The 25,025-nt window shown below is 47.2% G+C and overlaps 13 protein-coding genes across 13 annotated transcripts; 6 read left to right on the plus strand and 7 right to left on the minus strand.

Moving 5' to 3' along the window:
- Positions 1-1,115: 1,115 nt before the first annotated feature.
- Positions 1,116-3,002, plus strand: ASPWEDRAFT_183430 (cytochrome P450). Its single transcript, XM_040831980.1, has 6 exons — positions 1,116-1,225; positions 1,269-1,407; positions 1,454-1,839; positions 1,887-2,503; positions 2,552-2,628; positions 2,680-3,002. The coding sequence occupies exons 1-6, from the start codon at positions 1,175-1,177 to the stop codon at positions 2,853-2,855; spliced, it is 1,446 nt and encodes a 481-aa protein (XP_040689032.1). The 5' UTR covers positions 1,116-1,174; the 3' UTR covers positions 2,856-3,002.
- ASPWEDRAFT_40565 (glycosyltransferase family 2 protein) lies at positions 2,681-4,821 on the minus strand. The gene is made up of 3 exons (XM_040835350.1): positions 4,556-4,821; positions 3,397-4,506; positions 2,681-3,347 (listed from the first exon to the last, which is right to left on the minus strand). The coding sequence occupies exons 1-3, from the start codon at positions 4,764-4,766 to the stop codon at positions 2,962-2,964; spliced, it is 1,707 nt and encodes a 568-aa protein (XP_040689033.1). The 5' UTR covers positions 4,767-4,821; the 3' UTR covers positions 2,681-2,961.
- A 437-nt stretch (positions 4,822-5,258) lies between these two features.
- ASPWEDRAFT_172170 (uncharacterized protein) lies at positions 5,259-6,182 on the plus strand (the record flags this gene model as incomplete). The annotated part of the gene is made up of 5 exons (XM_040830901.1): positions 5,259-5,485; positions 5,530-5,680; positions 5,746-5,837; positions 5,890-5,967; positions 6,026-6,182. The coding sequence occupies 5 exons, from the start codon at positions 5,259-5,261 to the stop codon at positions 6,180-6,182; spliced, it is 705 nt and encodes a 234-aa protein (XP_040689034.1).
- Positions 6,183-6,376: 194 nt separating this feature from the next.
- Positions 6,377-8,536, plus strand: ASPWEDRAFT_172171 (HET domain-containing protein; the record flags this gene model as incomplete). The annotated part of the gene is made up of 1 exon (XM_040830902.1): positions 6,377-8,536. One exon carries the CDS (start codon positions 6,377-6,379, stop codon positions 8,534-8,536), a length of 2,160 nt encoding a protein of 719 aa, XP_040689035.1.
- A 1,007-nt stretch (positions 8,537-9,543) lies between these two features.
- ASPWEDRAFT_172172 (uncharacterized protein) lies at positions 9,544-10,827 on the minus strand (the record flags this gene model as incomplete). Its single annotated transcript, XM_040830903.1, has 4 exons — positions 9,544-9,867; positions 9,935-10,507; positions 10,585-10,635; positions 10,690-10,827. The coding sequence occupies 4 exons, from the start codon at positions 10,825-10,827 to the stop codon at positions 9,544-9,546; spliced, it is 1,086 nt and encodes a 361-aa protein (XP_040689036.1).
- Positions 10,828-11,560: 733 nt separating this feature from the next.
- ASPWEDRAFT_51441 (uncharacterized protein) lies at positions 11,561-12,997 on the plus strand (the record flags this gene model as incomplete). Its single annotated transcript, XM_040837588.1, has 1 exon — positions 11,561-12,997. The coding sequence occupies one exon, from the start codon at positions 11,561-11,563 to the stop codon at positions 12,995-12,997; it is 1,437 nt and encodes a 478-aa protein (XP_040689037.1).
- Positions 12,998-13,132: 135 nt separating this feature from the next.
- Positions 13,133-14,098, minus strand: ASPWEDRAFT_172174 (uncharacterized protein; the record flags this gene model as incomplete). The annotated part of the gene is made up of 3 exons (XM_040830904.1): positions 13,133-13,602; positions 13,654-13,820; positions 13,863-14,098. 3 exons carry the CDS (start codon positions 14,096-14,098, stop codon positions 13,133-13,135), a joined length of 873 nt encoding a protein of 290 aa, XP_040689038.1.
- An 801-nt stretch (positions 14,099-14,899) lies between these two features.
- On the minus strand, positions 14,900-17,478 carry ASPWEDRAFT_68724 (uncharacterized protein; the record flags this gene model as incomplete). The annotated part of the gene is made up of 7 exons (XM_040838984.1): positions 17,284-17,478; positions 17,007-17,229; positions 16,820-16,946; positions 16,469-16,769; positions 15,585-15,909; positions 15,375-15,531; positions 14,900-15,325 (listed from the first exon to the last, which is right to left on the minus strand). Exons 1-7 carry the CDS (start codon positions 17,444-17,446, stop codon positions 14,900-14,902), a joined length of 1,722 nt encoding a protein of 573 aa, XP_040689039.1. The 5' UTR covers positions 17,447-17,478.
- A 384-nt stretch (positions 17,479-17,862) lies between these two features.
- Positions 17,863-18,432, plus strand: ASPWEDRAFT_506774 (uncharacterized protein). Its single transcript, XM_040837478.1, has one exon. It carries the CDS (start codon positions 17,958-17,960, stop codon positions 18,270-18,272), a length of 315 nt encoding a protein of 104 aa, XP_040689040.1. The 5' UTR covers positions 17,863-17,957; the 3' UTR covers positions 18,273-18,432.
- A 1,295-nt stretch (positions 18,433-19,727) lies between these two features.
- On the plus strand, positions 19,728-20,308 carry ASPWEDRAFT_506765 (uncharacterized protein). Its single transcript, XM_040837477.1, has 3 exons — positions 19,728-19,946; positions 19,992-20,108; positions 20,179-20,308. Exons 1-3 carry the CDS (start codon positions 19,815-19,817, stop codon positions 20,245-20,247), a joined length of 318 nt encoding a protein of 105 aa, XP_040689041.1. The 5' UTR covers positions 19,728-19,814; the 3' UTR covers positions 20,248-20,308.
- A 206-nt stretch (positions 20,309-20,514) lies between these two features.
- On the minus strand, positions 20,515-21,294 carry ASPWEDRAFT_506779 (uncharacterized protein). The gene has a single exon (XM_040837479.1). The coding sequence runs from the start codon at positions 21,243-21,245 to the stop codon at positions 20,619-20,621; it is 627 nt and encodes a 208-aa protein (XP_040689042.1). The 5' UTR covers positions 21,246-21,294; the 3' UTR covers positions 20,515-20,618.
- A 379-nt stretch (positions 21,295-21,673) lies between these two features.
- Positions 21,674-23,176, minus strand: ASPWEDRAFT_740224 (glycoside hydrolase family 16 protein; the record flags this gene model as incomplete). The annotated part of the gene is made up of 3 exons (XM_040839427.1): positions 22,571-23,176; positions 22,064-22,514; positions 21,674-22,012 (listed from the first exon to the last, which is right to left on the minus strand). Exons 1-3 carry the CDS (start codon positions 22,870-22,872, stop codon positions 21,674-21,676), a joined length of 1,092 nt encoding a protein of 363 aa, XP_040689043.1. The 5' UTR covers positions 22,873-23,176.
- ASPWEDRAFT_155105 (sugar porter family MFS transporter) lies at positions 22,920-24,970 on the minus strand. Its single transcript, XM_040829677.1, has 4 exons — positions 24,858-24,970; positions 24,475-24,804; positions 23,500-24,424; positions 22,920-23,449 (listed from the first exon to the last, which is right to left on the minus strand). Exons 1-4 carry the CDS (start codon positions 24,956-24,958, stop codon positions 23,141-23,143), a joined length of 1,665 nt encoding a protein of 554 aa, XP_040689044.1. The 5' UTR covers positions 24,959-24,970; the 3' UTR covers positions 22,920-23,140.
- Between the last annotated feature and the right edge of the window lie 55 nt (positions 24,971-25,025).

Below are 25,025 nucleotides of genomic sequence, written 5' to 3' on the forward strand. Positions count from 1 at the left end.
TGCACTTTGGAGAGTAGATGCAGCTTGACATCTTGAATTCGTATCTGTAGAGCATGTAGATCATTAGGATTCTAAGCTCTGTCCTGATTGGTCAGATCTGAAACCTCAAGACTCATGTGGGTTGAATATTAATCAAGCATTTGACCAAGCAAACCAAGCAACCCAAGCATTTGATCAACGATCCAACAAGAATTTGTTTCAGATATAGTACACCCGTTGCACACATGAGTCTGGACCGCTTTATACCATCACATGGTCTGGAATAATCTCATCTTTATTAAGGACCCTTGAAGCATCCCAACGCACCCCCAAAACACCCCCCAAAACACCCCCCAAAGCATACCCCACAATACCCACAGACCCCATAAGATAAGGAACCCCCAAAGCACGGCACGATTGCACATCCCAAGTGCCCCTCAATTCTACGTCTATTTCGACGCAGATAGGGCTCAACTCATCCCACATGGTAATTCCCGTGATCGGAGATATTGTGTCCCACCAAGACTCGGTAGAGTAGGGCAGCTCGTTTCATGTTTCGACAAAAGCTGAAAGCCCAGACCGACTTTTTGCAACCGCATAACTACCAGGCATGCATTGGGACGGCGTGTCCGAAGTAACCTTGCAGCCAAGAATAAGCCAAGATAGTAAGCTCTTAGATTATTATTTTATATACTCCATGCTCCATACAAGGTAATGATATTAATATTCACCGATAAGGGTGAGGGTTCATTGGGGTTCTTCTGGGCAAAGATACGCGCCACTAGCGGTGATCTTCAGGGGCTTTAGGCTGAGGCTAACCCAACACGGCAAGTCTAGATGCAGTACAGTGGCGTGTAGACTCAACCCAATGAGGTGCTCGCCAATCAAGGCCTGCAAATGGCGTTCGTTTTATTAATTAGCGGAATATAAATAACTTTATGCGTTAGTCTGCACTAATTATATTGCTCTGTTACACGGCATGAGCTGAACGTCGAATCGCGTTTTTGACACGCCAGACACCACCCACCTTTTGGGACGCCACGCCATGGATTGCATCCAATAGGCACAGACATCATTCCTGATAAGCAGAGCTGAAGGTGCGAATCTGCAAGGAGGACACCATTGATCGTCATCGTGCGTGGTCTATGCAACATATAAAGGCCACCGCCGCCCAGAATTGAATCGTCAGCTGAAAATGGACATCTCACATGTTTTTATCCTCTTGGTGGGGGTCGCACTCGTCAAGGTATGTGCAGCATTGCATTTGATAACATCATACTGATGGACAGTTCCTGCATCAACTATTCACCAATCCATTATTTTCTCTCCCTGGACCATGGCATACGAATTATACACAGATTGTCTTCGACTATCATTGGCTAAAGGGCAATCGAACACGTTATGTCCACGCCCTTCATCTCAAATATGGTATACCGACTACTCTCTATCCCAGACTATCTACTGATATGACAAGGTCCCATCGTCCGTATAACACCAGATGAAGTCTCCTTCAGCGACCCCGAATCAGTCAAGCAAATATACCGCGTCAAAGGCGGATATAGAAAGTCACCGTGGTATGAAAGTTTCAGCGCAAACGGCACGGCGGATTTATTCAGTACATGCGATACTGCATTCCACAGTAATCGGAAGCGACTACTGGCTGGACCACTTTCGGAAACATCAATGAAGCAGACGGAGCCGTTGGTGGATGGGAGCGTGAAGCTTGCGATTGAGAAGATGCAAAGGGAAATGGCGTCGCGGGGGGTGGTCGATGTGTTCAAGTGGTGGCTGTTTATGGCGAGTGATATCGTCGGGGAACTCACTTTTGGAGAGTCATTCAGGATGCTGGAATTGGGGAGGGTGAGTTGGATCATATAAAGGAAAGAAGGAAATGCTAATATTGTCAGAAAAACCAATACATCCACGATCTCCAACAAGGCATCAGATTCGGAGCTCTCCAGACCCAATTTCCCGCATCATTCAAGCTACTCGGATATCTCCAACTTCCCATGCTGAAGCAAGGATACGAAGCATTCGGCCGTCTAGGCATGTACGCCAAAGACTCCATCCAGCGATACAAAAGCATGATAGAATCGAATCCCACCAACCCCAAGACGACCTTCTTCACGAAACTATTCAACGCAAAGGCCGACGGCCTCAGCGATATCGAAATCCAAAACGAAGCGCAAAGCTTCATCATCGCAGGCAGCGACACGACCGCAAACACACTCACCTATATCGTATGGTCCGTTTCGCGGAATGACAAAGTGAAAGCGAGACTGCTGCACGAGCTGCGTTCGCTGCCCGATGGATTCGGGTATGAAGACCTGCGCAAAGTGCCGTATCTTGACTGTGTCATCACCGAGACGCTACGGCTATACGCACCCTCTCCGTCTTCGCTGCCTCGTGTTGTGCCGCCGGAAGGGGCGGAGTTGGCGAATTATCGCATCCCGGGTGGTACGACGGTGTCGTCCCAGGCGTGGAGTTTACATCGTGATCCGGTTGTCTTTCCAAACCCCCAACAGTATGTTCTCCCCAAGGGTACGTATATTCAGCATATTAACAGTAACAGATGGATTCCGTCACGATGGGAAAACCCCAGCAAAGAAATGCAAGACGCCATGATGCCATTCGGGGCCGGTTCTCGAAGTATGACACTATCTTTCCATCCACAAGAAATAGCACTAATATAAATGCCAGTCTGCGTGGGTCTTAACCTAGCACGAATGGAAATCTGCCTAGCAGCAGCGCGATTCTTCCTGGCCTTTCCCGATTCAAGGGTATCGTGTAAAGAAGATATGAGGGATGAGGATATGGAGGCCGAAGTGTTCTTTCTTCTGTCGCTAAAGGGAAGTAGGTGTTTGATTGAGGTTTAGTCGTGATTATAATGGGAAATGATGAAAAGTGGCTTATAAAGCGATGCATATAAATGAAAAAAATTGAATGGATTATATGTTGGAACTTGGAAGTTCTGCTCAGTATCTATACAACTGTAGGGTAGAATATACCACTTTGGTCCCGGCCCAATAGGACATTTCGATCAGGATAGGATGGACGGTTCAACAAATATGCAATCGGTACCCAGGTATTGGTGATAGTGAGATAGCAAAGATGCAGCATTGGCGGCCATGCTATTGTAGTGGCGATTTTGATAAAAGGCATTGCTGTAGCTGTAGCTGACCATATGACAGAAACCATCGACACAATTGTCGCGATAAAAATGCAAATATTGAACAACATAACATTATGCCAGGAGTCAGAGGACGCTGACTTTGAGATATTCTTTGAATTATCGGTGCTTCCTGTAACAAATGATCCTTTTGGCTTGCTGGAGAAGAAGTGGAACTGGATGGTCGCGTATAAATGGCCTGATAAATTAGTTCAGCATCAGATAATTACGATACCCAGAGTACTTACTACTCGCTAACCAGCTATTCTCCAAATGCGAAAACGGTGTGAATGAAACACCCGCATGCGCAGCTTGTAGCCATTCATACACCCACATCAAGGCAATATAGAACACACCCAGAACCAGCTGCACGTAAACCAGCACCGGCGATGAAGCCGGAATGAGAGTCCCAGACACCAGAAGAAGTGGAACAGCGGTAAAGCCAAGAACGCAACTAACCAGTCCAAGCAGAATAGACAGACCCCCACATGCAATCTTCCACTGAAGATGTCGTGGAATAGATCTATTCGCTGGCGGTCGCATGGCCAGAATCTGCTGCGAGTGACCAATATGCCACCGGTTCTGCTGTTTGATATGACCCCTGAGAGTGGTGGGAACGAGCCCGAATTGGAGAACCTCTTGTATCTGTCTAATCCGGTGACCCAGCCCGTGTAGGATAAGGGATAGCTGCCAATCCTCAGAGAAGGAAAAGGTCGGATATCCCCCTGCATTCACGATGGCTTTGCGGCGGAATACTGCGCCTGATCCTGCGTCGATTGCACGGCCCAGAAGGTCAAGTTCGGCGTTGCGGCGTGTGTAAAAGTGAGCGCGGGATTGGGCGAGAGGGTCTTTATGAGGGAGATTGTAAAAGTACTGCCGTGTAGAGATCAGCACAACCCGAGGATCCTGCAATAAATGAGGCAAAGTCGCTCTGAGAAAGTCAGGCATGAGGATTGAGTCTGCATCGACGACGACACAGAATTCTGGTTGAAATTCATTTTGCAGAGTGAACAAAGCGTTGTTGAGATTACCTGACTTGGCGAATGTCTGGCCTGATTGCTTTCCGCGTGTATGGTATGACAGATGGCTCCATTGGGTGTGCAACGAGCAGATGGCATCGTGGAGTGCTACTGATGCGCCGTCATCCAGGACAAGGACTCTGTATGAGGAGTGGGGATAGTCGAGTACGCAGGCAGCTCGGACAGTGTCGAGGATTATATCCAGAGGTTCACCACAGCATGTTATAAGGACGTCCACGCGGGGAAGGTTGTCGCTACCTTGCAATCGCAGTCTTTTTGGGGGGTGATTTGGCGCTTTGTATGCTTTCACAGTGAGGAGTTGGTTTTTAAGAGACATGACTGCGAATAGAATCAGTAAATAGTATATTCACCGTAGGTGCTGACTTACAAGCGAAGATGGCTTCGACGAGGAACATCATCCAGACGTGCCATGCTTCTCTAGGAGCAGACAGTATCAACAGGAATCGAGCACTGAAATAAAAACACGACATCCAAACCGCTGCTTGAGCGGCATAATAAAGAGACCGTCGATATCGCTGCGCTGACGGAGTCTGTCGGTCAAGAGGAAGCTCCAGCATGACATGGTTGCGACGAGGCATTTTGACAAGATATTATGAAGAGAGCGTTTTTAATACCCATGTCCTGTCATTTCAGGAAATTGTGAAGCTGAAAAAAGGGGCATTTCTTCGTTTCGTTCTGTGGCGTTGTTGGTCGTTCTAGAACATGCCATCTAGGCCTTTTTGGGCTTTTGGGTGATTATTGCCGATGAAGCTATTTTTGAGCATCATTTTGAAGATAGAAGGGAAAAAATCGGTCATATCTAATACATGGCTTGGATGTCTGTAACAATATTCTATTTAGCCAAAGCCTAACATCCATGGGTTTCCATGGTTGATGCCGTGTCGTTGTCCAGACGTTTGATAGCACATGACCTGACCAACCCTATGAGGTCACTGGATCACATGTGACTTTCCAGGCCTCTTCTCATCTTCTTAACATTTTCTTCTGTTTTGCTCGTTGCTGTTTACATTCTCCCCTTCAAGCTATCATCAGCGAAAACCCATCCAGCCAACCTGCATCCTTGGGACAACATGCCTTTCAGCTTCTTCCGCGGGTCCATAGGCAAACCTGTCCACTTCAGCGACGCTGGAATCTGGACATTGACAGAAAAGCTCGACGAGGAAAATACCCAGCTGAGTGAAGAGGACTATGAGATTTTCAAGGACGCTGGTGGTCTTGGAGCAGCTTATGGAACATTCCTTGCCACAAAAACCCATGACAGCAGCACAGAGACTGCACTCATAAGGGCTTTTCTACAGTATGATTCCCGACTCTTTGTCATATCTTCCTAACGTCAAAAAGGGTTCCACATGCTGGATCTTCATTCATGACACCCGAAGAAAGAGCCGACCAAGCCGTCGACAGAATCGCAAGACTTGCTCGAATGGAAATCGATGCCCTGATGCAGTTGACAGCCAATAATTCTCAATGCTCCCAGCCCTCCTCAGCAGCAGTATCCTGAAGCAAGATCAAACCGGCCTAATCCCAGGTGGCTTCCTTGTATTTCTACTGATTGAGCGCCTTCCTGGTGTTCGACTTGACACTTGTTTTTGGGACTACGATCGGTCTGAACGTGATGCAATTCGCAGTGCGTTTCGGACTGCTTGGGAGTGAGTTACTTTACTATCAAATTATCACGATCTAAAATTAATCACTATGCAGGGAATCTGTTCGTGCAGGTATCATCAACGAGAGCGTAGGTCTTGAGCATCCTTTATGGGATCGGGGTCATCAGAAAGTGTAAGTCAAATAGTGTATATCATTAAAGACCCCTGAAGCTAACATCTAATCCGAATAGCTATTTTACTGCTTTTCAATCATGGTGCCTCGCAGAACCAATTGATGTATGGTGGGATATTTTTTGGATCATGTGGGGGCTGGCTGAAAAGCCTCGAGGATATCGCTTGTCGGAGGAAACTGAGAGATTTCCTGATAAAACTTCGTGGAAATTGTGATTGCCAAATGCAAAGGGCAGCTAGTCTCTCGGGGCCTCAGGCAGCCGTGCATTCCTTGTCTGTTACATTACTGGTCAGTAAAAGCATCCACCTGAATTTCGCACTTTCTGATATTGACAGCTTCATTGTCGACTTTACCCTTGCTATCACTGCCGAACGAAATTGCCATCCTGAATTATCATCCACATGAAAAAATGGCGTCGAGGTCGAATAATCGCAAACATGGTGACGGTGGTTCATTGTGCAACAAATGCAAACGCCTCGACCCCATCAACACATTATCGGGCATATTACATGGTTCAGAGCCGATGAAACTTGGAACCATGGAAGAATTGCAGAAAAAGACGAACTGCCCTCTTTGTCGATTATTTTTAAAATCTTTGGGATTTTACAATCTAGAGAGGAATAGGGACATGGGAGGCCTTCGGTCCCACAAAGGAATTACGTGCTTCCCAATATACAGTTTTGAGTATCAATACCCGATTTTTCAGGTCGTCGATGTCACGGGTAGGACAGGAACCGTGCATCTTCAGCGGGAAGACGCATTTAGGATCCAGCAAGCTCATGACCTGGAGGGAGGGAGTCCGGGATGGACTGGCAGCTGGGATGATATGGAAACTGGAGATGAAGTCGAAGAAGGAACGGTCCGCGCTGTTCGGCAGGACCAAATCGATGCGTCTCTTGTCCGTTCATGGGTCGATAATTGTATAGGACTCCACGGGCACTACTGCCAGGAGGGTCGGTCGAAGACCCCTAGAGATAAGCTGCAAATAGAGGGTTGGTTTATCGATGTTCAAGAGAAGCGTCTCGTCCGACGCTCTGTGCCCGGAGACCCGGAGACACCGTACATCGCATTGAGTTATGTATGGGGCCAGAGTCAGATGCTACAGACCGTCCGTTCCAACCTGGCTGAATTTCAGTCACCGGGTGCTCTTGGATCGCTGGTACCACGTGTCGTGAGTGATGCGATGGCGTTAGTCGAGGCTATCGGGGATCGATACCTTTGGGTAGATGCTTTTTGTATCGTTCAGGATGACCCGACCAAGAATGAACAGCTACAAATTATGGATCTAATATATATGAGAGCGAGATTGACGATCGTTGCGATGGCTGGTGCGGATGCCGATTCCGGCCTTCCAGGCGTCGTCCCAAGGACTCGACTTGGGCAGCCAGTCGAGATCATTGACAATTGCACATTCCTGGCTCGCTTGCCAGATTTACACGATGAGATGCATACCTCGCGCTATTTTACTCGTGGCTGGACCTACCAAGAAATGATGCTTTCTCGCCGATGTCTCTTCGTCTCGTCCTACCAGGTTTACTTCCGATGCAACCGAGCAGTGCGGGCTGAAGACTTTGATGCAGCAACTTCTCACGAGTCTGACTCATCAACATGCTTGATCAGAGAAGGCTCCAATGAAGATTTCATATCCCACTATGAGCGATACGTGGAGGCATATACAAAACGAAACCTGACCTACGATTCGGATATCATAAATGCCTTTACAGGGATTCTTCAGGGCCTATCGGCTACGCACGGAGTAAGGTTCTACGCAGCAATGCCTATTTGGGACAATATATTCCGTGCTTTGCTCTGGTGCACAACAGCATCCGCTCCTTCAAGGCGCTCCTTGGTGAACGAACAAAGCCCAGGCGTAAATTACCCTAGTTGGTCATGGATTGGCTGGAAGGGACCAGTTATCTACCCAGTATTTGGATTCATGGGACGCTGTACCGTACACGGGCTCTTGCCACCGGATTCGATCAAAATGAGGGATTCCGGCCAAATTGAATTCAACAGGATAGGGAACATTGGGCAATCGAAGCTCCTACACTGTGGATCGAATGAGTGCTTTATATCCCGATGGCATAGCACAGATGATACCGGCCGATCAAACACAAACAACAGTCCAGATAAGACTGTTCACCTTTCCATCCTCCAATTTAGCGCATCTACAGTAATGACCAGCGAGTTCCGGCTTGGAAGGATTGGTCTTGTAAAGAGCATTGATTTTGTCAGCGCGACAGAAAAGCAGATATCACTTCTACCAATTTACGATAGGAAGGGTCAAACGTGTGGCGCCTTCTATAATCCTGCAACTTCAACATTTACCTCCGATCAAATTCATCGTCTGCGCATTATCGCAGTGAGCTTTTGCAAAAAGGGGATGCTTTATATGACCCACTACATTCACGGTGCATATCGCAAAGCATCAGTCGGATGCAAATGCCTTCTAAACATCATGCTGATTAAATCTCATGGAGAAGTAGCAGAGCGTGTTGCTATCGGGTATATGCACCCTAAGGCTTGGGAGGACGCAACTCCAAGACTCGAGACTATTAATCTCGCCTAGTGTCATCCAAGATGATTGAAGGATTCGCCGGCAGATAATAGCTATGGCTACATTCCTGACTAGAGAAAGCTCTTCAAATTACCAGGATAACTAATTCTCTTCATCTTATCCGGAGTGCGTTCATCAATGGTGCTGATGCCCATCAAACCCATCGTCTACTACATATCTGCTCATAGCCCTTGCAGCACAGCTTTTGCCCCCATCTTTCCTCTAAGGGCAAGACCGTATACCACTGGTCTACCGACAAAAACCGCATTTTGGACAAGTAATAAATCAGCATTTTGATAATTCTATCAGTGGTCCAGACCTTGTCGAATGGTAGCAAAGGGGAATAGGTGATATTTATAGTTACTGATAAGAACCTTCGATGGTGCAAGGGGGCAGATTGTCAGGAACACTGCAAACCTTATTTTTGTCATCTTCGTGATTTGGAAATTGCGTGTAACATGATTGCAAAGGGAATGTGGCATGAAGCCAGGTGACATTATAGATGGATTAGTTGATGATCAACAGTGGCCATTGAACTCTTTGGGTTTTATGCTGTGTCTATATATGCTGTCACCTATTAGTAGAATAAAAATGTCAGGGCAATCAGGATGACTGCTCTGTAATCTAGAGGAACAATGCTCTAGTATGGCATCAGATCGTCGTGGGATATAATTGACTTTTTTTCTTGAATGTCTGATGGTAAAAAGGAATTGTATTCAACAATATCATGTTACACGAACATTGCCCATCATGGAAGGAGTCTAGCACAGCCCACTGGATACACATTCTGATCGATCTGATCTTTGGAATGCGTCATGATGACTCTTGTGCGGATTTTCCAATGTGAGGATTCGATATTGCCTGCAGCCCTCCTTATAGAGTGATATTAGCATGATATACGGCATACTGATGGTCTAATATAGTAAACAGAAGAAAGCCAGTTTTACTTGGAGTAGGAATCTTCGATGCAGTGTTGAATCCTCGTATGTCTCACCCATACAAACCTCATTGGAACATCTCTATAACAACAGCATCCCCTTCTTGGTAGTATTGCGTGTCCTACTTAGAAATTGCATCATATTAGTCCCCCCAGTCCCTTTGAGCCATTCGTTGACATCTGTTCGATGCATGTGGCATTTATTCGAGGCTGGGATAATGATGTACCGCGATACCATGGCTAGATGCCTATCCCGCAGAGTCGAGAGTTTCGAAACAGCTCGATTATAAGAGAATTTGACTTCCGGACTGGCGGTTCGCCTCATGGCGTATTCTCGGATGTTGGATATGTCCGTCATGAGTTCGAGAAAGGCTCGATGTGGACCGGGCACGTACTTTCGCATTTCCTGTCTTTGTTAACTCTATTCTGCTGGTTTGGTATTTGTGTCACCTTGGTATATGCTATATCAGAACCCTTTGAACCAGTGACAGAATGCTCAATCCCGAGGAAGATATCAAACAGCTGTAGCAGTGCGCTTTGCGCATTACTTCCACCACAGTAAACATGCCACTCTCATCAGACGGATAAAAGACCCCATCCGGAAGACCAGCAGCAGCCATATTGCGACTTCCTGAAAGAAACGGGCGTAGCATATGGTAAAGCGCAGAAGGTGTGCAGTAATCGTACATTCTCGCCAGCGGTTCGGTGATATGGCTTATACAAGCACCCATTGCGCTCAGGAATACCTGCACCTTTTCATCGTCGCCTGCACGTGCCGCGTCGATGGCCTTGAGCATGATGGGGATTGACTTTCCGCCTTGAGATTCAATTGCAGCTGGTATGACAAAGAACCATTCTTCGTCTTGGGTGTCGGTAAAGGATGTGACGGTGGATATATCGTCTGGATCGACATTGGCCAGATTGCCTGTGAGGCCGGGCTTGAATGAGATATTCCAGAGACAGAATGCGGAAATTGTGGCCCAGGGATTGATCTGCAGATACTCGGATACACAGACGAGTGGGTGTGATGTCTGGTATGGGAGTTTCTAACACTTGGTCAACTAAGCCTCATGGTGAAGGTGAAGTGCCTACTGGTTTTACGACCTCTTGGCATACCTTCTACAGCCGCATAAGAGTTTTCCTTGGTAACATTGGTAAGTATCTGTGCTACTGACTGTCAAATCAGATAAGATTACCACAAATTTCTCCTCTATCGGCGGACAATCACCTCGTATTCACACTGGAGATAAGATAATCTGCCCGGGCCGTCTTTGAAATCATTGCCAGTGCGTAACCGTAAATTCCCTTCTGGGAAGATCCACACGTGGCCCAGGGTTTCACAATCTCGCCTGGCCAATGACAGCATGGCAGCGCCGTATCAATCTCTTGTGCCGCAGAATAAGCTTCGATCCCGCTGCGAGGCGGAGATTAAAATTGCGCTTCATCAGCCACAGTTGCATGGCATTTCTCCATTTATCCCGTTATGGGCCCTGTTGCTCACCGGGATGCCGATGTTGAAACTGTATTTCGGACGGGCGGGGCAGGAAAATAAATGCTTTACGTAAGGCATGCCGCCGTCTTTGCTTTGACGATGCTCACTGCCAATATGAGATTTTCTTGCGGTGGAGCACGGCCTTCAGGCGTGTTGGAACTGTCAAGAAGATTGAAAAAGGTCTGCTGCTCTCAAAATCTTAAGAAAACAGGCCGTATTTATGTTAAGATTGAAGCTATTCACTACACTAAATATAGTAATATGAACAATATAGCGGTGTAATAAAATGAGAGGATCCGCATCAATATTGCATATAATGAGGTTTCATGGCCGATTGACCACGATGCCAATATTAGTGAGATCTGCAGGATAGCGGTAGGCGAACCTTGGCGCAGAGCGAGTATGCGGTCATTATTCAATTTCTGGTTGCTGATGGGCAAGTGTCAGTTTGAGGCACCCCTACATGATTGATCTGCTCACAAGATGGAGCAATAGAAGGTTGAAGATGAGGCATTTCTCATTTCCGGTGCTTGGCAGTGGTATATATAGCCTGATCTATCGTCAACAATGGTCATTCGCAACCGTCATCAGCCATCTTCCTCTCGACATGGTCAGCCTAAAGCTACCTCTTCTTCTCGTGCTGCTGCACGCTGTCTTTGGCTCTGCCTACCGCTGGTTCAACTGGCAGTATGAAGTCACCTGCGAATCGGATGCCTACATCACTCCCGAAGATGAAGCTGCCACTGCTGCGTTTCTCAAGGCCCAGTATCCTAGAGGCTCGTTGATCAAGGTCGTTGGCAATGGCCACGGATTCGGCAACTTGTCCACCTGCGTCGACACTACTCTCACTAACAAGCCGTCTTACATTGTCTCCCTGGTCAACTTGAAGAGTCTTAAAATCGACAAGAAGAACCTCACTGTCACCTTTGGTGCTGGCTGGGATGTGCACGATCTCGCCAATGAGCTCAAGGCCAACGACCTATCTTTCAATAACCTTGGTGCTGAACGTGTCCAAAACTTTGTCGGTGCGACATCGACGGGCACTCACGGTTCTGGCTCTCTCGTTGGTAACATTGGCACTCAGGTTACTGGTTTGCGTGTCCTCGACGCGCAAGGCAACGTGCGCATCGTCAATGAAACCACCAACGCAGAAGAACTCAAGGCATTCCGCATCTCCCTGGGTGCACTCGGCCTCATCACTGAAATGACCATCAAGGTCCAGCCCACCTACCTGCTCAAGAAGACCACCAAAGTCCTCAACGCCACCACCAACTACAACCAAATGTATAACGAAATCGCCCAGCTGTACAAAGAACACGACCGCATGACCGTCTGGGGCCCCCACTTCGACTGGAACGACGAAGCTCAGCAATGGGCCATTGAGCCCCAGTTCTTCGCCTCCTGGTGGGAACCAACCAACTACACTGGCGAGCGCAACTGCACCCTCAACTACTGCGCAAACGGATGTGGCGACTGCATCAAGAACTACATCTGCTACGACGAAGTCACCGACGCCATGTCCTGCCCTCCTCAGGGTGTCTGCACGCGTGAGTTCTACGCCGAAATCGAACACTTCTTCCCTATCGAGTACCTCGCCGAAGCAGCAACAAACTACACCCTCTTCCAGCAGGCCCAGACCCCCCGTATGCGCGCCCCGTATAACAACCAGATGATCTTCCAGTACCGTACCCTCAAGGGCGACGACTCTTACCTCTCCCCAGTCAACACGTACAACCTCAAACCTGAGCAGAGTGGCGTCTTCGCTGTGCTCGAGATTGACTGGATGCAAACATACAACAACTGGACTACCCTCTGGCAGAACCAGGACCTGGCATTTGAGTTCCTCCCGCACTTTGGTGAGACGTATAACGTCCGCTCGCACTGGAATAAGATGTCCCCTGCCAATGCTACGTTTGCGCGCGAGCAGTACCCCAAGTTGCCGGAGTTTTTGGCGATCCAGGAACGCCAGGATCCCAAGTGTCAGTTTGTGAATGAGTTTTTGGTGGGCCAGTTGGGCGTTGACAGATGTGCCAAGTATCTTTAGATGAGAGGAAGTAGTGGGTGTTAGAGTTGGTGGTTGTGCTGTTTTATATAGACTGTGATTTCTCTTGATATTATATAGTGGTTGCAATAGAAAGTTCACTCTTTTGATAATACAAGATAAATCATAGATAAAGGACTACTCTGCAGGACAAAGTCGCATAAGATCCAAAGCATCACGTGCCTCCCTTCTGAGATCATCCAAACTGAGAGATAAGACGTCATCTGGTTTTCTTCCCTGTGGTATGGTATCTCCAAAAAGCATTCCCCTCGTAAGAGCTATACGCTGTATATGTTCCCGCTGCAGTGGAGGCGGAAATATAATCTCCTCCTGCCGTAGGATAGGGGCGTCATCGCCGTCCAGAGTGTATACTTCGACCTTCCCTCCAACCTTATCGGCAGCAACTCTATGCCATTCAATTATGATAACAGCTTTAACGACTCCATTACCCCCTACCAACCACAGCCTCATATCATCGTGTAACCTGGGCATAGACTCGCCCCATCCAGACTCAATCACGACACTGGGTAGTCGCTGATTACCTGGTCGAATAAACAGATCAGGCTCTTTCCGAGAGCCAGTATAAGGAGAGTGAAAAGAATAGATTGCTGTGATGATCCAACCGTTAGCTAAATCCTTGTAAAGAGAGAAGGGCTTACTTGTCCCAGTTCGATGATTCAAATGAAGAACCTCTTCAAGAGTACAAAGACCAGAATCCATCCACCGAAACTGCTCATGAGAAACCCATTCCTGGTGGCAGCTGTGTATTTCAGTAGTAGTAAAGACACGAATCCAGAAGATCTGGGTTACGGAGTTGTAATGTTTCCTTGGACAGTCAGCGTGTTCTTGACAGCGGGAAATATCGTACCTGCCGCAGCTGCTTTCTGCTTGCTCGTCTAGGAATGATACCACACTTTCACCCCAGGGCGTAGGGACATTGGTGTAGATGATCTCTTGATGATCTGTTGTGGAGAGGATGGTATCCAGTGCGTGATCATGGGATTCAGTCTGGTTTGTAAAATCGTTCGCATTGAAGAATACTTCTGGGGTACAAGGCGAATAATGTCTGTCAAATGGGATATATGTTCGAGTAGGCCGGGCCATTTTGCTGGTCTTGGGTTGAAGGTGGAGGATTAATTGATAACATCTTTTGGTGGTAGAAGTCCAAGTCAGATGACATCAACTACTGCCTAATTCAGCACCACGAATCATGCCTATTTTGTGTATCTTTATTTTATGTTGTCCAGTCGCTCCCAATTTATTTGAATAGCACCGTACAGGAGTAGACTAAGCTATCCTGCTTATTACCACATCACGCCTCTGTTTTACACTGAATTATTATCGCTTATATAAACAAGTTTCGATTTAGCCAACCCCCCGATTCTGTAAAACCGTGGATCAATGAAGAAATAGGGCTATAGAGGATGACTATGCTGACAACCCAATTCGTTCTCATTCATCTCCCAACCGCAAGGGAAGATGGGAAGGAGGGAGCGAGAAGTCTTTGTATCTCCAATCAACCGATTGGCATAGCTCAAAATAGTAGTTAGCAACTTCAGTATCTAAAAGGTCTAGAAGGATTGTGTTTTGGATATCGAGCACCGTCCCGTTACAAAAGCCTGCACATTATTGATAAAAAAAATTATAAAAAAAGATAAAGAAATAAACCAATAAGCCCCGAATTGAACGTTGTCATTGTGAGCCTTATCCTGTCCGGATAACTATGAAGTAGAACACCTATCTCGTATCTCTCTCTAGTATCCTAAATTCCAGATAATCTACCGACCTTTGGCTCTCTGCCCTTCATCCCATCCTTGGAATACATCGCCTATCATCAGAGATGGCCGAAAGTTGCCTTTCCGAACATATCTAGAGAGCCACACCCCAGACTGGAAGGACAAACCTTCAAGACGACAAGCTGACGTTCCGGAATTCCTGAGCAACAAGTCTCAGCTCATTCATCTCCGCAAGTCCGCTGTAGAGGTACTTGACCATGCCTATTGTCACCCGCAGAGCCATTTTACGATCTGAGGGGTGTTTCAGGTCAAAGATTCTCGATCTGCGAGCCCAGACATGTTGGTGGGTTGGCAAGATTTCACCCTTGACATATGATATGTATTCGCTGGAAAAGAACGCTGCGATTATTCGTAGCTGAGTTCCATGAATAGTTATCAAGAAGGATTCTTGATCAAGACGATCGTCTTTAAGCTTCTCATCTTGTTCCATCGCAGCACCCAGAAGGTGCGCGACCTCTTGCCCTAAAGTATTTGGGTTCATAGTCTCAGATTGACCGGCTGCACGGTGGTGTCCTCCGGCGTGGCGTCTTTTTGACTGGACGAGTTAATTGAAATGCACGCAATCTATAACGTGGAATACTAACCTCGAAAGAAACCAGCGCAATTCCGGATGGTCGATCTGACCCTGTTCCAGACGCAGGACCCATCATTATCAAACCACCGTCCGTGCGGGTATTGATGGGTCGAACAAGAAGATCGGGAGGGCCGAGAGAAATTTTCAGGTGGATGTCGTTCGTTTTTCTACAGCTGTCAGCAAAATGGGGAACATAATGAAATTCCACATTGGCACATACACCTTAATACTGTGGAATTGAGCCCCCAAGGTTTGCTCTTGTCTCTCTGTTTCCAAATCACGCAGAATTGCTTGCCCGAACTCACGCAGGGCATCACGGGAAGAGTTTTCTGGGCTGTTTTCCTCACCAGAAGAGGATTCGGATCGACCAGGGCTGGGGTCACTGGTACTCCCCTCCAGCGATAATGTTGCAGTTGCCATAGAGGTAGCCAGCCCATCAAAGAGCGAGATGAATTTGTTGTGTCGGAAGCCATTGCTGCAAGTAGCCCATTGCTTGAGCTGTTCTTCCGTTGGCTCCAACAAATCGTTGCAGAGGCTGGCGAAGACTGCAGGCACTGTCAGATTATGAAACACCAGATTGCTAAACACAAAGATGGACTTGCCTGGACTGTTGTTCTTTGGGAGAAATCTGGTCGGTAAGATTCGGTCTACATCGACATTATCGAGCGGAACGATCCTCAGTGCCTTAAGATGCGTCTCCCCCCCATGCAGAGCCGGAGAACTTGAGAACGTTGGCCAGTTCTCTTAGTGGTGTGGGACCTCGCGGTAGGCCAGTGGCCCTTGTGATTATGAGCTCCGAACTATTGGGGCGAAACTTCATGTCGTTGCTGATGATCCTCACTGGGTATCTAAAAGGAGGAGGAGAATAATTACAGCTTGACAAATGCGAGCTGGCAGAAATCCATCAGATATCATCTGAATGTGAATGGAGTCCATATGTGAATGTCAGTGGCTAGTCCTGCGGGGAGCCATCTGGGTGAATAAAGGGAGTGAATAAAAGAAAAGAACAATATAACTAGTTCTACCTCTCTGAGAGCAGGAAACAATGATTTTATTCCAACACATGGCGTCTAAATGCTGGCTCCACTGTTCAAGATCTCATACACTGGAGTAGACCTAAAAAAATCCGTAGGAAATCCCTCCGTCCTTCCACCTCCAAGATATCGTAACCTCGCGATCGAGAGATCTCTAGACACTCGGTCAAATGCCTGCCTTGGAAGAGACTTTCGAGATAGGACTTGGAGGCAACCGCCTTTGTGAATCGTAGAGATGTATCGTTGACTGTAATGACAAAAGACGTATATGATTCGCGGTTGGGATTCTCGTCGAACGCTATCGCCAGCAGAAATAAAGCAAATGGGATTTCGCATTTCATTTTGTTTTCCTCGTCGTCTTCAATGGCAGTCTATGGGAAAATAAGTCAGATACGAGGTTGGAATGACAAACAAAACATACGTTATAGATTGCCAACGGGGTTTGGTTTCCATCAGGCCCTTCCCTAGTAATGGCACCATCACAATGCAATTTCCCTCGGATATGACAGTTTGCGAGCTGGAATGGAATGAAATAAGTTGACAGCCACCTGGTGTTTCGGTTAGATAGGTCCGTCAGCATAAACAAAAAGAAGATATCGCATCCTCACAGGCCTTTACTAGGAAAGTCGCAGACCCATCTCAGATCCTTCATAATCGAGCGAGCAAAGAAACCGGATTGTGGAACACCGTCACCCCTTGGAATAGAACTTATCGAGATGGTGTTAAAAATCGCATCAAGTCGACTATCATCGAAGCGGTAAATTCTGGATGAATAGTGGATAATCTCTTCCTTTGTGGGTTTTGTAAAGTCACGAGCCAAGCGCGAATAGGCTGTTCGACCTCAATCAAAGAATATCGAAAAGGGATCATTTTTATATAGCATACTTGAGTCTGAATCGTCTGGAAGGTTTGTCGCTCCAACAATGTCTGACGCGGGAACAGGACCGATTTCCCTCAGGTTCACGGCTTGTATATGCTGTGGTGTCCACTTCTTGGGGGATTTGAAAAGGAATCCAATCCTGGAAGCTGGATCGGATGGCGTTCTCATGCTGGAATAGGGATTGTGACTTTGCAAAATTCTCGCAGACGGGAGGTTGAGGAAGAAAAGCTGGAAGAGAGAAGAAGAGGCTGTTTGTCGTTGGACTCGGACCTGACGTCACGGGGTCTGGGACCAACCAAAATGCAAGCAACGGGAGGGTGGAATACAGCTGCTATCAGAAGTCGTAATGGCAGTTATATCTGTTCATCAAGATATCATCGAATAAAATGTCCACATGCTATACGCCAAGCGCCAGTTAAAGGCGCTGTGCCTTGGTCATCCATCAAGGATAAGACAGATTATGATAGAACAACCGTGAACTCGACATGATCTTCGCCACTCTCCATCTCATCCCTGGCAGGAGTGAATGTTTTCTCTGCCTGAGGCAGAGCAAAATTCCCCAGGAGATTAAAACCCCCCTCAGCGCTGACCACAACAAACTTCAACTTCTTTCAAACGCGTCCAGCTTGACCTTCTATCACAGAGCATCGATTTCCTTCCCTCATCTGCATCCGCCGAAATGCCTTTGACTAGCCTCCCAGTCGAGATCCAAACACAAATAGTTCGGTTTGTCAATGACACATCGACCCTGGAAGCTCTTAGGCTTTCTTGTCACAGTCTCGAGGTAGTCGCAACCCAGGAGCTATTCAAAACCGCCATTCTGTATCATAATTTAAGCAGCTGTGGGAAGCTGGAAAAGATCATTGGGACAGGGCTTGCTGGAACGATCAGAACCATTCTGATCCGCATATGGGACAACCAAGGGCTAGAGAGACTGTATTTCGTAGGTTCAGCTCCTACTAGCATGGGTATTTCTAACTCCAATATAGCTTGAATATGCACTTAGGTTTTTATATTAGTTTAACAAATTGATCACACGTCTCGGAGATATCTCCCAATTGAAGATTGCGGTATTACAACTGAGCTACTTTGGCCACGACGAAAGTTATATGCCTTGGGGCAGTGGGCCCGTTCACGAGACCAGGATTTTGAAAGTCCAGATTATCAAATTGATCTTCTTGGTGTTGGCTACGCTTCCCACGCCTATTCAGCAGCTCGTGGTTCACGGAATCCAGGAAATCAATACTACCGACAGCGGGACGATCGGATTTATTGAATCATAGCTTACATGGCTGCATGAGCTTCGACTTGGTATGGAAATCCAGGGATACGGTATCCACCAGCTCTATGTAAGTTCCAAGTCGCATATGAGGAGGCTTAGCTGACAAGGTGACTATTTGCAGGGTGTGCACAGGTTCACTTCTTCCGAAGGATTCCAGACCTTTGGCTCAAGCCGACAATGTACACTCCCGGACGCCTCGAGCTTTCCTCGGAGTTTCCATTTGGCGCGCTTCTTAGACTGGACTTGCGCGGCGTGCATTCCCCTCATCCTCAAAGCCTGGCCCTGGGAAGCTACCAATTTGGGCACGACAGTCAACTGAATTGGATTCTTGAACATGGTGCGACTCTGCAGGAAATATATCTTTATAACTGTTCAATCACCTTCTAGGTTTTGGCTGCTTCACGAAGCTCCCATTGCGTCTTCATAAATGGGAGAATGGTTCAACGAGATGGCGGTGACGGGGAAGCTATTTATACCAAAACCTGACATCAATATTTTGACACTTTTCGTGAGGGACTTCCGAACCTTCGACTTTTTCGTATCGGCTACGGCATTGGGTGGAAACGATGTTTATACAAAACAAAGCAAGGTTCTAAGCTTGGTTTGGCTGTGAACAGATATAAATCGATCTCAGATGAGAATTGGCCCCATGGTTACACCGACTATGAGGATACGTGTCAGAATGAGTGGTTACGTCGTGACGAGGAAGATTATGGGGCGCTGCGAGCTCTACTGCGATCCATTGGAGCCATTGAAGATGAAATTGGTGTTATGGAGGATGGTGATGACGATGAAGACGATGGTTGGAACATATACCTTTGCCCACGAGATGGATTTGATGGCACTGTAAAGCACCAATGTCATGCAACATCCTAGGTTTAGCTTTGTGCAACTTTGGTGTTTTATTGACAGCGGCATTTTCCAACTATCCCCGCTTCGCCAAACCTCTCGCAGAAGACTCATCCAAAGGCATCGTGGCGAGTAATAAGATCAGCCATTTGTATGATATGTGCCGTGTCGTCAACTCTGAAAGCAAGCTGTCCATCGTGCCCTGGTCTTGTTGGAGACATTCCTCCTAGGAAGAGGTTTTACCGTCGGCATTTTAGGGACTGGAGATGATGCGTGGGTTGTCGGTGTGACTGAACTAGTGTAGACGTCCACAGGCAGCTCCCAAGTGTCTATTCAATTCACAACTGCGGAGTCAAAAGCGACGGATGTCTGGGATGGTTGGCCGATGACGTGAACCTTGACTGAATGGATCCAGATGCAGAACTTGCTTTTCAGGTTGCATTAAAAGAGTGGACTGTCCTGGGCTGTCGCGATGGTGGTCAAATTGACATTCGACTTGATTCTTCGTCTGGGAAGCAAGTGGCGAATGTTATGGAGGTGAGATATCCTATACTATTTCGATATGAATGTAATCATTTCTAGATCAATCCACTTGCGGGCTTGCGTCCAGGATGGTCCCAGCTGCCAATCATTGCAGAGAACAACGGTGTTTCGTTTGATGATGTGAACAACCACATTTTCCAAAGTGCTATGAAAAGAGTGAGATAAAGCCAAACCAGCAAAAGGTGGATAGAATACAAGAGAAAAGAAATGCTAAAGCCAGTACAAGATTAACGCTAAAAATGAGCATTGCGATCCCAGTATCTATCGGGCCATTTCATATTCCCCAACCGCCTGATAACAGTGACCTCAAAAACCCCAGCCTCTGCAACTTTCCGCCAAACCAGATGGCATGAGAAGTAACGGGGCACAAGAACATCATAGTTATCCTTGTTCCACCCGACAAAACTCGACCCGATATCATTGAAGAAGCGTTCCAGCCATTTCAAGGGCTCTTTGTGCGGACATATTCCCCGCCACGGAAGTATGCCCGAGATGGAGTGGAATTTGTATGTATTGTGCACACTTAGACAGACACCGTTATTCCACAGACACATACCCAGTGCGGTTCTAATCTGGAGTTTGACTTGCGGGTGGACGTCGACTGTGCACTCATGCCGGATATTCCGGTCTTTGCGGCCGAAGCGAGTATCATGATAGAACAGCCCGTCAAAGTATTCTGTACGCTCGTTGCGCACTTCGCTTCCTATCGGATTGTCTTTTTATCAGGTAAACCTGATCGCACTTTGTGATGCTCAGACACGGACAGAGGTCGACGATGCCAGCATACGGCATGCAGCGCCGTCCATTCAGCTGTTGACAGTCTAGACAGCTCTTCCCCTTTGGATGTTGCCATGCAGAGTGCGGATGAAGAGTCCAGCATTGAAAGCAGTATTTCCAGTTGGCATCCTCCAGGCGACGGAGGAGTTGTGTTCGAGCACGACTCTCAATATCGACGTTGCGGCATAGAATCAGACGTGTCTCCCGAAACAGATCAGGTAGAAAGAGTTTCCGATTATTGAGGTATGCACGAAAGTAGGCATAAAAATGCTTGCAGGTGAGTGCAAAACAAACTTGATCTAGGACTGGAAGAAGGTCGAAAATATTGGACAGTATGGCTTCTAGGAATTGCGTGGTGGGTAATGTGCGATTACTGCAAGCAACCGGGTGTTTTTGATGATCCAGGATCTTCTCGATCCAGTGGAGATGCCCTTTCATGTTGGCTGTATAATGAGGAATGGTGGAGAGAAAGACTGAAATGTTGTTGAAGAGGGGTTTTGATGCCAGGTATGACATCGATCAGTGTAATTGATAGTCACCCACGGTTGATCACGATACTCCAGGCTGATCTGTGATAAAACCTTCTAGAATTCTTATGGAGGCCAGTAAGAGCCTCCAATAGCATTACAGATGCATAGTTTTGATGAATGCCTAACACTCTTCGTCATCTTTTGTATATTACTTTATTTCTACCACGGCATGATAGCGTCCATCTCTCGGGAAACTCGGTATACTATCAAAGCTTTGAAACATTGATATAGTTTTTATTAGTTATATTAAATTGGTACACTTGACAATAATACAACACTTCTAGCCAGATATTCCCAGTACAAGAATGCAGTAAATTATACAAACCCCACACGAGCAGTTTCGTAATATATCCCCAGGGTGACGAGTTAAAACCCCATATATAGAAAGCAAGACAACATCGTAAAGAGTACAAATCAAACAGACTGATAAACCTTGAAGCTGCTAAACTCCCAATACGCCTCTAGAAATCTCTGCGGATTATTTGCAACCACATCCTCGCATTTCCCGGGACAGTTATATAGCTCAGTATACAGCTGCGGCTGTGCGCCAAGTTCGCCGCATAGATCAATATTAGCAATGATACTTTGGTTTGAGAAATGCGATGAGATATCACAGTGAGTATTCGGAAAGTCAGCCAGTGCAGTTCCCCAAGTTGATGGGTCTGGAGTGGAATTCGCGATATCGTTTGGAATGAGATGGCGCGGGAAGAACCAGGCCCGAATACCGGCGTTGCGCAGTTCCAAGGCGTAGACCTAGAAGTTAGAGAGTTAGAAATTCTGCTATCATTATAGATAGATACTTACCCCTCCTCCATTATCATTCAGTTCCTCACCATAAGTATCCGGTGTGCCTTGTACGCCACAGCCTGCATTACCGTTGGTGTCCTCGCAGCTGAGAAACTCAGCAGACCCAGTCTGCTTCCGTTTTCCTTCCACATGACAGCCTGCTGTAGAGTGTAAAGTCACTGTATTGCCCTCATTCGCCTTATTAGTGGTTTCCAGGATATCAATCTCGCCGTTTGCAGGCCAGTTATATCCATCTGTCAGCCATAGAGCGGGCCACGTGCCGCAACCATAGGGGGTGTGGAGGATGTCGAATATAAAAAGACCTGTATCATAGTGGTTCTTGGACTCGATCCGGACAGAGCGTCTGCCTGTTAATGCTTTCTTTTCAGAAGTATCAACTTTGAGAATGACAGACTCGTCGGTGGCATAGGTCAGGTTGAGGTTCTCTGCTACCGATCTATCGACATAACTACATATCCCTGTTAGATAAAGCTCTAATAGCTGCAAGATATAACCAATACATACTGCACAAATCCATGTGTCGGATCCTCGGCCGAAAAGTAATCAAACTGGTCGAAAAAGGAAGTGCCGGCATAGGTATCAACCAGCTTATACTCGAGTGGGACGTAGTCTGGATAGCGAGGTCTTGTCCCCACGATAGCACCAACAATAATACCAATGCTGATTATGGCAACGAAGATCAGGATGGTGATTCCAAGACAGATGATCTTTTTGCGATTAGACCATCCGCGGGGATTGTACCAGGGCAGAGGATGGTGGTCTTCTGGTTTACTTGGTGGGGAAGTAAAGGGACGATTAAAAGGCATGGTGTCGAATATAAATAAGTATAAATGTGAAAATTCAATATAGATGGGAAAGAGTTGCAAGATAGATGGAGATGCGAGAAAGAAATCTAAACTATAATGGTTCAGGCACCATCTGCCTAAATTATCATGATCTCGTCATGATGATTGCCGTATGGTAGCCATTTAGGTATAGTATATCTCTATACATAAATACAGGCAGCAAAGTATAGCTGTGAGTACTTATAGTACCATCACGCACATCAGACATGCATGGCCTTGCCAAACCACGTTAAAGCTGTGATTTGTCTTCCAGGTCAACTTCATATATAGACCCCTTGCCCTTGAGTGCACCATGCACAAGCTCCGGGTATAAACCAACGTCCTGTCGCGCCTGTTCGAGCATCTGCATATCCTCCGCACCCGAATGACTCCCAAACACACGATCCATCTCCTCCAGACTCACGCCTTTTGTTTCCGGCAGAAAGAAATAGATCCAGACAATACTGGCAGCTAGGAAACCCGCGAAGAAAATATAAGTTCCCCACTCGAGTGTCTTAAACATCGACGGGACGTAAAACGCAACCGCAAAGTTATTCAGCTATAATGCTTCCGTCAGCGTATGTCTCCGCCACAACTCAACAAACTTACCCAGTTGCTAGAGGCGCCGATCGAAGCGCCTTTGGATCGTATAGACAATGGGAATATCTCTGCTACTAGTACCCAGCTTGTCGGGCCCCAGGTCGCCCCAAAGGCACCGATGTAGACCCAGATGAAGGCCACGGCGACCCATCCCGCCGCGACATGAGATTCCCAGTCATGCTGGTAGACGGCGACAATCGCAGCCGCGATGACCATGGAGGCCAGCATGACCGTCGACCCGGCATACAGCATCGTCTTGCGTCCTACCTTGTCGATAATCGGCATTGCAGGAATGGTGCTAACAAAGAACACCACGCCCGTCACGCCGGTAGCCAGCAATGCCTGCGTACCACCTGTCAAGCCCAGACTTTCAAACACATTGCTTGCATAGTAGATAATCGCATCAACACCCGACCATTGCTGCCAGAACATGATGAGCCAGGCCGTTGCGACCCGCTTCAGGTTATCTCTTGTCCTGACAATGTTGTAATACTGCACCAATTCCCGAGTCCAAACACTCCGTTTTCCTTGCGTCGCTAGATTGGGGAAGTTCTTCTCGAAGACGCGCTGCTCGAACAAGCATTCGGCTTTGATTTCTTTGAACTCCAGCTGGATGAGATCATGCTGCTCGGGGAGATTCCGCAGATAGGAAAGCGTCTTCAGGGCTTCCTCGTCACGGCCTTGGCTGGCTAGCCACCGGGGCGAAAATGGGAGCCACCAGATCCCCAATGCAAGAAGGACAGCTGGGATGCCTTGAATGATGGACGGTAGCATCCAGGCTAGATTACTCTGGTTCTCGCCGGGACCACCGATGTAATTGCTGCCATAGCCGATCCAGAACGAAAGCATGATGCCCAATATCGTACAGAATTGGTAGAATGAGACGAGGAATCCGCGGAGCTCTGGGGCTGATAGTTCGGCGTTGTACAACGGGCTATCAATCATATTAGTAGACCGATGATAGCAAACCTGAGAATAGCTTACCCAACACCGCTGAACGTCCCGACCCCAATTCCTGTGAAGAACCTGGCCACATAAAGCAATGCAGGCTGATGATGCGTCGCACCGCAATACAGATAACTCCCGAGAATAACCCAGCAGCAAGCAGAAAACATGGTATACTTTCTCGAGATGACTTCTCCCAACACACCAGCCGTCAGAGAACCAAGCACGCCCCCCAGCTGAAGAATCGAGGTTAACCAGCCTGTTGCACCGGTTGACTGCACAACCGAGGGAAAGTTATCCTTGAATCGAGTCATCACCAGGGATTGGCCGAGGACACCTTGCTGGTAGCCGTACTCGAAGCCACCGAAACTGGTTGTATTTAGATAAGAATGCAGATATGAGATATTCAGTGAGGTACGTACGATGCAAAAAGAGCGATCACGATCAGCTTGGGGTTGTTGGCTACTGTGCGCCATCGGTTTTTATGGGCTAGTCTTGCCCGATCCTCTGCTGTAGACTCCATAATTCAATTGTGGGTTGATGATGGTTGAAAGAGAAATTTCCGGGGCATGAATTGCTTTATATATTAA

The sequence above is a fragment of the Aspergillus wentii genome (genome assembly GCF_001890725.1).
Source record: "Aspergillus wentii DTO 134E9 unplaced genomic scaffold ASPWEscaffold_4, whole genome shotgun sequence".
NCBI classification, from domain to species: domain Eukaryota; kingdom Fungi; phylum Ascomycota; class Eurotiomycetes; order Eurotiales; family Aspergillaceae; genus Aspergillus; species Aspergillus wentii.